Source organism: Danio rerio, chromosome 6 (genome assembly GCF_049306965.1).
Source record: "Danio rerio strain Tuebingen ecotype United States chromosome 6, GRCz12tu, whole genome shotgun sequence".
In the NCBI taxonomy this organism is placed as follows: Eukaryota; Metazoa; Chordata; class Actinopteri; order Cypriniformes; family Danionidae; genus Danio; species Danio rerio.
In genome coordinates this window covers 61,347,501-61,360,223 of record NC_133181.1, presented here as the reverse complement: position 1 = coordinate 61,360,223, position 12,723 = coordinate 61,347,501, and the positions used below count along the sequence as shown (strand labels likewise).

At 40.0% G+C, this 12,723-nt stretch overlaps 1 protein-coding gene across 3 annotated transcripts in view; it reads right to left on the bottom strand.

Annotated features, from left to right (window-relative positions):
* Positions 1–372: 372 nt before the first annotated feature.
* Positions 373–12,723, bottom strand: part of stmn3 (stathmin-like 3) — a 20,370-nt gene continuing 8,019 nt past the window's right edge. Inside the window, exons 3-6 of one of the 3 annotated variants that reach the window (XR_012408306.1) lie at positions 10,271–10,449; positions 8,866–9,057; positions 2,219–3,202; positions 373–1,616 (exon numbers count right to left, since the gene is read on the bottom strand). Coding sequence is in view for 1 of the 3 variants with exons in the window: in XM_001339340.9 (XP_001339376.4) it covers positions 3,143–3,202; positions 8,866–9,057; positions 10,271–10,449 (431 nt within the window). In the remaining 2 variants the exon portion in view is untranslated. Of the gene's footprint in view, positions 3,203–8,865; positions 9,058–10,270; positions 10,450–12,723 lie in introns of all 3 variants that reach the window. The other 2 variants (XR_012408305.1, XM_001339340.9) reach the window with 2 other exon arrangements.

Here is a 12,723-nt window from a genome sequence, read left to right as displayed (position 1 = left end):
TTTACTGTAGGAGGAAGAGAGCCTTTTATCAGTATTCATAATAGTCTAATGAAGGCCGAGAAGCCTTGTTTAGAAACTACTGTGTCACTAATTTACATATTCAAAACTTGATCCGATGTGAACTACACGCAAAAAAAAAAAGCTTTAGAGATACTAGGAAGACGCAAAATTTTAGTTAGAATAAAACACCCCCCCTTAAGTGTAACAACAGTGTAAATTGCATAATGTAAATCTACAATATAACACAACACTGTTTTCAACTTCACTTTTTATTATTGTTGTAGTGCATCATTTTGTTAATGTACTGTGACTTTGACATTAACTTTTGGCATCATAAATAGTCTAAACAGCAAAAATGACAGAAACTCAGCATTAAGAACACCATGTTATGCTTTAATCTTTTTCAAATGCATTTCACTAATCAGTTAGCAGCAAATAGCTTGGACATTTCTCTTCCGGGTCACTGAAAAACAAACCAGCAGACCTGACCCATGAGATGCACCTAAACTACCGATGTGAATGAATCATAGTCAATAAAGTGCAGTGTAAATGTGGACACAGAGTCATGTTTTTTGGTTTTGTGAGATTCAGCTTGGCTAAACAACAACCTTGAGCAGAATAAATGTCCGGATGATGTTGGTGTAAATCTCCTTTATGCTAGTCTTCATGTACTGGACTAGCTGGTTTTCTGAATCAGAAACTTATCAACAGTGCCAACCATACACATGTTCATCTTGAAATTTAAGCTGATCCAAGTTGTTTGTTTTTAATAGGCAAAAGTATGTGAACACCCCCTTATAATATTTGAGTAGTCTAATAATTAAATTCCACACACTGACATGAAGAATTGTGCAACAGTTTTGGACAACAGCCTTGTTTACCAAGCATGTGACTGGGATCTTGCCAGATAGGGCATGTTTCTGGATCAACATCAGCTAGTAAGGAAGTAATAAAACTAACACCTGCTGTACAGCACCGTCTAGAGCGCCGTCAGCTGTAAAAACTAGCCTAGAGTGCCCTCTGCTGTTAAAACTAGCCTAGAGCACCATCTGCTGTTAAAACTAGCCTAGAGGGCCGTCTGCAGTTAAACTAGCCTAGAGCACCATCTGCTGTTAAAACTAGCCTAGAGCACCATCTGCTGTTAAAACTAGCCTAGAGCACCATCTGCTGTTAAAACTAGCCTAGAGCGCCGTCTGCTGTTAAAACTAACCTAGAGTACCCTCTGCTGTTAAAACTAGCCTAGAGCGCCCTATGCTGTTAAAACAAGCCTGGAGCACCATCTGCTGTTAAAACTAGCCTAGAGGGCCGTCTGCAGTTAAAACTAGCCTAGAGCACCATCTGCTGTTAAAACTAGCCTAGAGCACTGTCTGCAGTTAAAACAAGCCTAGAGCGCCCTCTGCTGTTAAAACAAGCCTAGAGCACCCTCTGCTGTTAAAACTAGCCTAAAGCACTGTCTGCAGTAAAAACTAGCCTAAAGTGCCATCTACTGTTAAAACTAGCATAGAGTGCAGTCTGCTGTTAACACTAGCCTAGAGCCCCGTCTGCTGGTAAAACAAGCCTAGAGCACCCTCTGCTGTTAAAACCAGCCTAGAGCGCAGTCTGCTGTTAAAATAAACCTAGAGCGCCCCTTGCTGTTAAAATTAGCCTAGAGCGCCCTCTGCTGTTAAAATAAGCCTAAAGCGCCCTCTGCTGTTAAAATAAGCCTAGAGCGCCCTCTGCTATTTAAATAAGCCTAGAGAGCTGTCTGCTTTTAAAACTAGCCTAGAGCGCCGTCTCCTGTTAGAACTAACCTAGAGCTCCGTCTTTTGTTAAAACTACCTTGAGCGCCCTCTGCTGTTAAAACTAGCCTTGAGTGTTGTTTGCTGTTAAAACTAGCCTAGAGCGCCGTCTGCTTTTAAAACTAGCCTAGAGCGCCGTCTCCTGTTAGAACTAACCTAGAGCTCCGTCTTCTGTTAAAACTACCTTGAGCGCCCTCTGCTGTTAAAACTAGCCTTGAGTGTTGTTTGCTGTTAAAACTAGCCTAGAGCGCCGTCTGCTTTTAAAACTAGCCTAGAGCGCCGTCTCCTGTTAGAACTAACCTAGAGCTCCGTCTTCTGTTAAAACTACCTTGAGCGCCCTCTGCTGTTAAAACTAGCCTAGAGTGTTGTTTGCTGTTAAAACTAGCCTAGAGTGCCGTCTGCTTTTAAAACTAGCCTAGAGCGGAGTCTGATGTTAAAACTAGCCTAGAGCGCCCTCTGCTGTTAAAACTAGCCTAGAGCACAGTCTGCTGTTAAAACTAGCCTAGAGCACCATCTAAACCACCATCTGTTGTTTAAAACTAGCCCACAGCACCATCTGCTTGTAAAAACTAGCCTAGAGCACCATCTGCTGTCAAAACTAGCCTAGAGCACTGTCTGCAGTTAAAACTAGTCTAGAGCGCCGTCTGCTGTTAACACTAGCCTAGAGCGCCCTCTGCTGTTAAAACAAGCCTAGAGCACCATCTGCTGTTAAAACTAGCCTAGAGCACTGTCTGCACTTAAAACTAGCACACAGCACCATCTGCTGTTAAGACTAGCCTAGAGCACTCAGAATCGATTGCAGAAAGAATCCACAATTATTAATCTACGAATCACAAAGCATTGATTGAGAAGTGTGTTGACGGTTTGTGCTTTAGCAGTTTTGCTCCACAGCAGTTGCAGTTGTGAGCAATTAGAGAGCCTCAAATTTTGATCAATCCAAATTAAATGTAAGAAATTTAAGTGATGTAGATGTTGTCTCATAACAGTATGTTGGTTTGTTTCAGGCCAAAGCAATCAGTGCTGTCACAAGGAAACGAAATGACTTAAAATGCTAGGATGAATCATTTCATTTGTCATTGGTGTGGACCAATCGACAGATGTCAAAGCACCCTTAATGCCCATATTTCTGAAATACATATCCAATAAGTATGGCTTTGGCATTTGGGGATTCACATACTTTTTTTTCTACATGGTGTGTTTGTGTGTGTTTGTGTGTGTGTGTGTGTGAGAGAGATGTTTACTGGTAAGGAAAACTGGTATGGTGAGTGAGTTTGATATGACCTCTTAAGACAGTGTGGCCAAAGAATGAGAAACTGCTGCCCAACTGCTGTCTTTACTGGACGTCTCATGGCTCCACAGTGTCCTTAACCAGAAAGATCAGTGTTAAGCTCCTTATTCTTGCGCACCTCTTCGGCGTGAATCTCCTGACAGAGAGAAACGGCATAATGCTGTTCAGAATGGCATTGCAGTAACCAACATGCAAAAATAACTAGTTCCCTTTTTTGGTACACTTGTTACAGCAGAAAAACAACATGCAATAGGAAATGTGGTATATTTAAAGAGCACAGTTCTCAGTAAATGGTATCAGCTTTTGGGACACTGTGTTGCAAACACAATATCCCAAAATGTCCCTGTAGCTCAATTGGCAGTTTCAGACGTAATCTGTGGACTTTTTTTTACTATAGAGCGGGGAAAAATAAGTATTGAGGACATTGTCATGTTTTTTTCCTGGGAATAATATTCCTAAAGGAGCTGTTGACATGGGATTGAACCAGATTTTGGGAAAAACCCAAACAATACAAACATACAAATAAAACAAAACAAATCTGAGAAATGAGTTCTGTGTAAAAACAATGAAATAACACAAGGAGAAAGTGCTACTGAAGCAGGTTTAGCCCTCTACCACATGGTGTTGCCATACGGCAATGTGTTATTTATGTTAATTTCCCTGCCACTGTGTCTTTAAGACCAACATTATTTTTTTTGGAAAGAGAAGAGCTTAATGCAGCCAATGATGTGCTTTGGTTAAGTCACATGACGTGCAGTGTTTTTCTGTAGCGCAAATTCTGACACACGACCGTTTATTGTGAGTAGTTGCTGAATGCAATTGTAAACGTCAATAAAAACAAAGAATCAACTCGTATCAGATCCACAAAAACATCTGAAACATCACCTCCAGTAAGTTATGATGACATATTCACAACTCAAAAAAGTTTGATTACTTTTTTGTAAATCGATCAAATGTACAGTTGAAGTAAGAATTATTAGCTCCCCTTTTGATTTTCTTTTCTTTTCTTTTCTTTTTTTTAAATATTCCCCAAAAAATGTTTAAGAGAGCAAGAACATTTTCACAGTATGTCTGATAATATTTTTTCTTCTGGAGAAAGTCTTATCTTTTTATTTCGGCTAGAATAAAAGCAGTTTAATTTTTTTTACATTTTTTTTTATATTTTAAGGTTAATATTATTAGCCCTTTAAGACCCAACCCCCACCCACCCCCGATAGTCTACAGAACAAACCATCATTATATAATAACTTGCGTAATTACCCTAACATGCCTAGTTAACCTAATTAACCTAGTTAAGCCTTAAAATGTTACTTTAATCTGTATAGAAGAGTCTTGAAGAATATCTAGTCTAATATTATTTACTGTGCAACACTGTTCAATAGTGAAACGTGCAATATTATATTGGGTTAGCTATAGCTAGCAAGGCCAGCTGTGAACTTTTAAGTTGTAACAATAACAACATGAACGCTATTGATATAATGTTGATTAGTCATGTGTTAATGGTATTTGCATTATGGATAAAATCAAACTTTAATGGCAGTACTTTTGATTAGAAATGAATACAGGGAACAGTGTATTAGCGAGCACCACCATGTTCTATGGTACGTGAAAGAAGAAAAGGACAGAAATTGCTCTTCCTGCAGATGAAATTGAGGATGAGATGGGTTTAATGATCATGAGAATAATGCAGATTAGACATTTGATAGAGACAGTTCAGGTAAGTTAGCTCTGAGGCATATAAGACAGGTGTAGTACAGTATATAGTATAATATATAAACATTGTTAGCTAGTAGCTACATTATTCTGATGCATCCGCATATTCTACACTTGTTATGTATTTGTTATAATATTTACCGGACAGCATATTTATATTCACTGTGTGTTGTTTACATGACAATACAATATTATGCTTGTTTCTAATAGTATTCAACAAAAAAGAATGGCACAAATGAAAGCTGTTGGTATATCAGTTATTGGAAAGTATGTAGAAGGTGTAATTTAAAAGTTATGTGTGATGGTGTATGATAAGCTTATCATACACCAACACCTATTAAATAATTAAAAAATACTAAATTATTAATTATGAGGGAAGTTCTACGTTAGAAATGTCTAAGTTAGATCCACTGTTGGACTTTGTTGCCACATGGCAACATATCATAAAGTACCTTAAAAAAATTTCACGCGAAGGGGCTTCCGAGTCCAGCCACTCTATGAAACTGAATGGAGAGACTCATCAAATGCTCCCTCTGCTGTTAAAACTAGCCTAGAGCGCCGTCTGCTGTTAAAACTAGTCTAGAGCACCCTCTGCTGTTAAAACTAGCCTAGAGCACCCTCTGCTGTTAAAACTAGTCTAGAGCACCCTTTGCTGTTAAAACTTTTAAAACTAGCCTAGAGCGCCATCTACTGCTAAAACTAGCCTAAAATGCCATCTGCTGTTAAAACTAGCTTAGAGCACAGTCTGCTGTTAAAGTGAGCCTAGAGCGCACTCTGCTGTTAAAACTAGTCTAGAGCACCCTCTGCTGTTAAAACTAGCCTAGAGCACCCTCTGCTGTTAAAACTAGTCTAGAACACCCTCTGCTGTTAAAACTAGCCTAGAGCACCCTCTGCTGTTAAAACTAGTCTAGAACACCCTCTGCTGTTAAAACTAGCCTAGAGCACCCTCTGCTGTTAAAACTAGTCTAGAGCACCCTCTGCTGTTAAAACTAGCCTAGAGCACCCTCTGCTGTTAAAACTAGCCTAGAGCGCGGTCTGCTGTTAAAATAAGCCTAGAGCACCCTCTGCTGTTAAAACTAGCCTAGAGCTCCCTCTGCTTTTAAAACTAGCCTAGAGTGCCGTCTGCTGTTAAAACTAGCCTAGAATGCCGTCTGCTTTTAAAACTAGCCTAGAATGCCGTCTGCTGTTAAAACTAGCCTAGAGCACCCTCTGCTGTTAAAACTAGCCTAGAGCGCCGTCTGCTGTTAAAACTAGCCTAGAGCACCCTCTGCTGTTAAAACTAGCCTAGAGCACCCTCTGCTGTTAAAACTAGCCTAGAGCACCCTCTGCTGTTAAAACTAGCCTAGAGCACCCTCTGCTGTTAAAACTAGCCTAGAGCACCCTCTGCTGTTAAAACTAGCCTAGAGCGCCGTCTGCTGTTAAAATTAGCCTAGAATGCCGTCTGCTGTTAAAACTAGCCTAGAGCACCCTCTGCTGTTAAAATTAGCCTAGAATGCCATCTGCTGTTAAAACTAGCCTAGAGCGCCTTCTGCTGTAAAGTTCTACGTTAGAAATGTTTATGTTAGATCCACTGTTGGACGTTCATATCATAAAGTACCTTAAAAAAATTTCACGCGAAGGGGCATCCGAGTCCAGGCGCTCTATGAAACTGAATGGGGAGACTCATCAAATGCTAACAATAAACGTTTACAAAGCGATGTAATACTTTCCAAAATTACGATCACTATATATCTATGCTCATTATCCGATGGCCAGAAAGTGATAATTTTTTTATAAATTGTTAAAATTTTGGTATTTGTGATGCAGCAAGCCCAGAGATTGCTGTGTACACTATTCCTGCGTACTATTATCCATCCTAAAACGTATTTGAAAATAGAATTAGTGTTTCCCAAAGCATAATATGTTGAAAGGAGTATGCCAGAGGTTCCCGGATGGTTTGCTATTTCTGGTAAAAAAAAAAAATGTAAGTGTAGAAGCGTCCATACTCTAACTACTGATATTGCCCACAATACATTGCACATTGGACGCAAATTCGATTAGAACTACAATCGCGTGTGCAAAGTGTAAATAAACTACAAACATGATGGACGCGCGAGACCAGCCGTCAAGTAGAGAGGCTTCGGTAAAGATGTTTGAATGGCTGTTCGTCAATATCCAGCCCACTGGAAAATATTTAAGTCACATTATATATTTTATCTGCAACAACAACACTGAACTTATATAAAGACGCGTTTGGACGTCAAGACGTCTGATAGCAGAATTACCCAAAGGCCTGAGGAGATTTCTGTGCATGAAAGACTCAAGAATGGGAGATTACCTGCTGCTGATGCTTCTCTAGTAAGGTAGGAAGTTAAATATGACAGAAATGTGGATGATGTGTGGATGATTGAAAGAGGGCATAACTAAGCAACATAACGATCTTTTAAAGAGGAGGTAGTACGTCCCTAAGCTTGCATACTCTTCTGTTGCACACTCTAAAGTTTAAATTTGTCCTTCACAAAAATGTACATACTTTTAGGGTGTAGTATAAGTATGCAAACTGGGATGCACCATATGACTTAATATAAAATTTACTTTGTGAAGTTTATTTATAAACAAATTTCGAGAGGATCACATGCTTATGATTGTTCACAGCTGTTCCACCTCTAGCTCTTGACTAATTATCCTATCAGACGATTCTTAACTCACTTTAAATAACCAGACTTTCTCATCTCAATATCTTCGTCTTGAATATCCCTCCTTTCAAACGGGCGACACGGTGGCCAGTGATTAGCGCTGTTGCCTCACAGCAAGAATGCCCCTGGTTTAATTCCTTTCCAAACCAGGCGACATTTCTGTGCAGAGTTTTGCTTGTTCTCCCCGTGCTCGCGTAGGTTTTCCCCGAGTCCTCCGGTTTCCTCCCAAAGTTCAAAAACAAGCAGCCTAAAAAATTAATCCGAAATATTTTTAGCCAAACTCTGAGTACACCTTCTCAGCATCCATACCTAACACTTAGCTACAATAAGCAGGAGGGAGAGTCATCGAGATCTACCTGAGCTCAAACTCCTTTCTTGCCCTGCAACGGGAGGAAGCCCAGGGCTCGAGGATCTTATAAGCTCAGGGCTCTCTGCCCGGACAGAATGCCAAACAAGCTTTATTATCAATCCTCAGCTAAGTGTGAACTCTTGAAAATGTCTGATATGAATAAAAAGTGGTCATAAACGAGTATTTTGTCAATTCAAATGAGTGGCGGCTTGGACCCGGAAACAGTTTTACATACGTCACTAACACGTCACCACTTAACAAGCGGATTCTAAGAAAACAAACAGTCAAATTTTTATTATTTTTTTAATAGATTTTGGTAGTGTATAAAATGTTTTGTTAATGGTGGCAGCTTAAAGACACCTCTCATATGGAGAATGAAGTCACATGCATTGCTCAGGTGTCAGAGTGTCTAAATCTTGATGGTTCTGTGGGTCTGGTCTATCAGATCTGAGCTTTATTCTGTATTCTCTATTGGATTAGGGTCAGGTGATTGGCTGGGCCATTCTACAGCTTGATTTTCTTTCTCTGAAAGCATCTGAGAGTCTCCTTGGCTGTTTTGGATCATTGTCTTGCTGAAATGTCCACCCTGAATTGATCTTCATCCTCCTGCTAATGTAGATGTTGGACTGAAGCAGCTGATATTCATTTACACTGAGGAAGGGCAGAGGCTTGCTGAAGAACTACTGAGAGATTTCAGCTGCTGTCTGGGCTTTCCATGTCTTTCTACACCTTCCTTTCTTCATGTGTTTAATACTTTTCCCCTGAGTCATTTCATTTTATTACTCAGAACTTCATTTGTAAACTAATTAGATTTGTTTCCTATGCATATATGGATTTATTTTGTAGTTACCAACATCCATGGAAAATTTATAATCAGCAGCACCTTTAGAAAGTACGTTTTCTGAGTAGTATGGTGTTCAATACTTATTTACCTAAATGTACCTTAAATGCAATGCAAGTTACTTTAGATAAATGCTTCTACCAAATGTGAAATGGATGAAGAGGAGTTTAACTAAGTGGATCAACTTCTTCACAAAGACAAAGACAAGCAGAAATCCTCACCTTCTCTCTCAGACGCTGCTTGAGAGCATTGAGACGGGCCATGCGGTTTTCTGTGATCATCTCCATTTTATGGTTGAGTTTCTCCTCCGTCTTCTTGCTGTAGTTGTTGTTGACCTCCTGAGCTTTAGTGAGCACCTCTTTCTCCCGCTCGCGCTTCTCCGCCAGCTGCTTCAGGACCTGCTTCTCCTGGGACTGAACAAAGAGATCAAATACACTTACCATAAACACATGCACAAGCAGTGTTTCCAATACAAAAGAGAAACAGAAGAGAACAGAATCATCACTTCCTGATAAACTGGAGCAAATATCAAGCAGGGATTAATTCATTCAGCTTAACCTCACAAAAACGCAAATGAATTTTCAATCCAGATGGATGGGGCAACCATTACTGCATCCAAAATGGTGAAAAGGCTTGGAGTATCGATTGATGACCAACTAAACTTCTCTGACCACATCTCTAGAACTGCTCGATCGTGCAGATTCGCACTCTATAACATCAGAAAGATCCGACCCTTCTTATCTGAACATGCCGCTCAACTCCTTGTTCAAGCTCTTGTTCTCTCCAGACTGGATTACTGCAACTCTCTACTAGCCGGGCTTCCAGCTAACTCTATCAAACCTCTTCAGCTGCTCCAGAACGCAGCAGCACGAGTGGTCTTTAATGAACCTAAAGAGCACATGTCACTCCGCTGCTCATCCGTTTGCACTGGCTGCCAGTTGCTGCTCGCATCAAATTCAAAGCTTTGATGTTTGCCTACAAAGCGACTTCTGGCTTTGCTCCTTCTTATCTGCTCTCACTTCTGCAGATGTATGTGCCCTCCAGAAACTTGCGTTCTGTGAAAGAACGTCGCCTCGTGGTTCCATCCCAAAGAGGGAAGAAATCACTTTCCCGAACTCTCGCATTCAATCTGCCCAGTTGGTGGAATGAACTCCCTAACTGCATCAGAACGGCAGAGTCACTCGCTGTCTTCAAGAAACCACTTAAAACTCAACTATTTAGTCTCCACTTCCCTTCCTAATCTGCAATTGCCTCTCTGACTTCACTAACTACAAAAAAAAATTACTAATGTTTTGCTTCTTAGACTTTCCACACCTGAAACTTGCCTACAGCACTTATTTATTGTTGCTCTTATAGTTGTGTAAATTGCTTCCTTGTCCTCATTTGTAAGCCGCTTTGGATAAAAGCGTCTGCTAAATGACAATGTAAATATAAATGTAAATGTATAGTGCATTGAGATTTGCCACTGTGGTGTTTTTTCTTCTCTATTAAATGAGTTGCGCCTCAGAAGATGAAGACAGAACGTAATGTGGCAGCTTTTGGAAGCGTGAGATGCTCTTTGGGAGCGCAGACAGATGCTCAAGACAGGTCTTAGAGGGAATAGTGATACTGTGATGCTGAAGTTACCCTGCGCCTGGCCTCTGCGGCCTCCAGCCTCCTCTGCAGCTCCCCCAGCGAGGGCTCCTTCCTCTGGGGTGGCAGTGCCAGTGTCTGGGGTCTTTCTGGAGACGGGTCAGTCGGACTCTTCAAGATGACCTCAAACGCCTGGCCGGACGCTCGCTTATTCAGAGACTTCACCTCCATATCTGTGCATGACGAGGACAGTGAATGTCACGTACAAATGAAAATAATTGACCATATCAAAGTTAAGGCAAGTCATTTCACTTAGTGGCCAACTTTGGAGGCAGTGCTCAGACATTCTGTTTGAATGGGGACACATCAAATCCTCCAAAGCTGTTTGCCAAGCATAAGATATACAGCGGAAACCAGAAGTTTACATACAGTCTAAAAAAAGGAACATAACCATTTTTTAAAGATGTCTACCTTTATTATTTTAGGTCTGTTAGGATTGCCTAAATGATTTACATTTGCTCAATGCCAGAATAATGAGAGAATTCTTTATTAATTTCTAGAGAGTCAAAAGTTTACACACATTTCCTTGGTATTTGTTTAGCTTTGGTTTTAAACTGTTTAACTTGGGTCAAATGTTTTGGGAAGGTTCTCACAATAGTTAGCAGGAATTTTGGCCCATTCCTCCTGACAGGATTGCTGTAACTGAGTCTGATTTGTTGGCTGTCTTGCTCGCACAAGCTTTTTCAAATCTGCCCACAAATTTTCTATAGGATTGAGATCAGGGCTTTGTGATGGCCACTCCAAAACATTCACTCTGTTGTCCTTAAAGCACATTTGAACTCATTTGGCAGTGTGTTTAGGGTCATGGTGTGTTTGGAAGAGCCATTTGTTGCCAAGTTGTAATGTCCTGGCTGATGTCTTGAGATGTTGCTTCAGTATTTCTCCATAATGTTCTGTCTTCATGATGCCATCTATGCTGTGAAGTGGACCAGTCCCTCCTGCAGCAAAACAGCCCCACAACATGATGCTGCCGCCCCATACTGCACAGTTGGGATGGTGTTCTAGGCTTGTGCGCTTTCCCCTTTGTCCTCCAAATGTAACACTGCTCATTATGGCCAAACAGTTCAATCTCAGCTCCATCAGAGCACAGGACATGTCTCCAAACATGAGTCTTTCCCCAGTGTAATTCAGCTAATGCTAATCTGGCTTTGTTGTTGATTCTGGCTTGTTGATTTTCTCATGTTGTCACACAAGGAAGCAGTGTGTTTGAGCTTTTCCTTCAACACTATTCTACAGTTGTGCCTCACATTAACTCAAATGTTGTCAATTAGCCAATCAGAAACTTCCAAAAGCTTGACATCATCATCTGAGCTTTTCCAGAGGCAGAATAATCTTACTGTGTGTAAACTTGACCTTCAAGAAGAGTTATAACAATTTCTCAACAAATATCTCTCTCATTATTCTGCTATTAAGAAGAACAGAAACACATGTGATCATCCTAACTTACCTAAGGAGAGAACAAGTTTAGTCACATTAACATCCGACTTTTTTTAAATGCTCATGTGCCTTTTCATACAGCCTGTCAACTTCTGGTTTCAACTGGATTTCATATTACAAATCACCAATAAAATTAAATAACAAAAGTCTCTTTAGTTTCATCTTTAAACGTTTAAATCAAACAAAATCTGCAGACACTCTCTTCCGAGCCCCTCCCCCAGAGAATCCTCAGTCTATAGTGATCGATGATTGGCTCTTTTATTAGAAGGCGGGTCTTCATTGGCCATATTCACTGTTTCACTTTATATCATTCAAAACTATATGAGTGACACGTCTTGTGTGGTTTGTAGTCTTTGACCATGCATAAAAAATGATTCATTCATTCATTTTCTTGTCGGCTTAGTCCTATTATTATTCCGGGGTCGCCACAACGGAATGAACCGCCAACTTATTCAGCACATTTTTACGCAGCGGATGCCCTTCCAGCCGCAACCCATCTCTGGGAAAGCATAAGAAATGATATAAATATGAAATATTCTTAACAATTACAAAACAATCCTCTCAGGCTAAAAGTTGAAAAAAAAACATCATAAAAATATCACATATTAACTTTTCTTGCATTAAATCAAGACTGAAAACACATCTGTTTAGCTGTGCCTTTACTGAATGAGCACTGCTGCGTCCGACAGATCGCACTATTATGTTTTTCGTTTTCTTTTTCATTCTTTTATAACCTATTTTAAACTCATTTTAATTTGTTTTTATCTGTTTTTAATAATTTTTATTATCTGCATTTTATGTTCCTAAACTTGTCTTTTTTATTCCTGTTTATGTAAAGCACTTTGAATTGCCACTGTGTATGAAATGTGCTTTATAAATAAACTTGCCTTGCCTAAACTATCATAGATGTTTTTCACCAGCATCATTTCTAGACACAATTACCAAACATTCAGAATTTTAACCCTTTAACTGGTGGTTTGTTTATAAAATGGCACAGGTGATTTTTATAT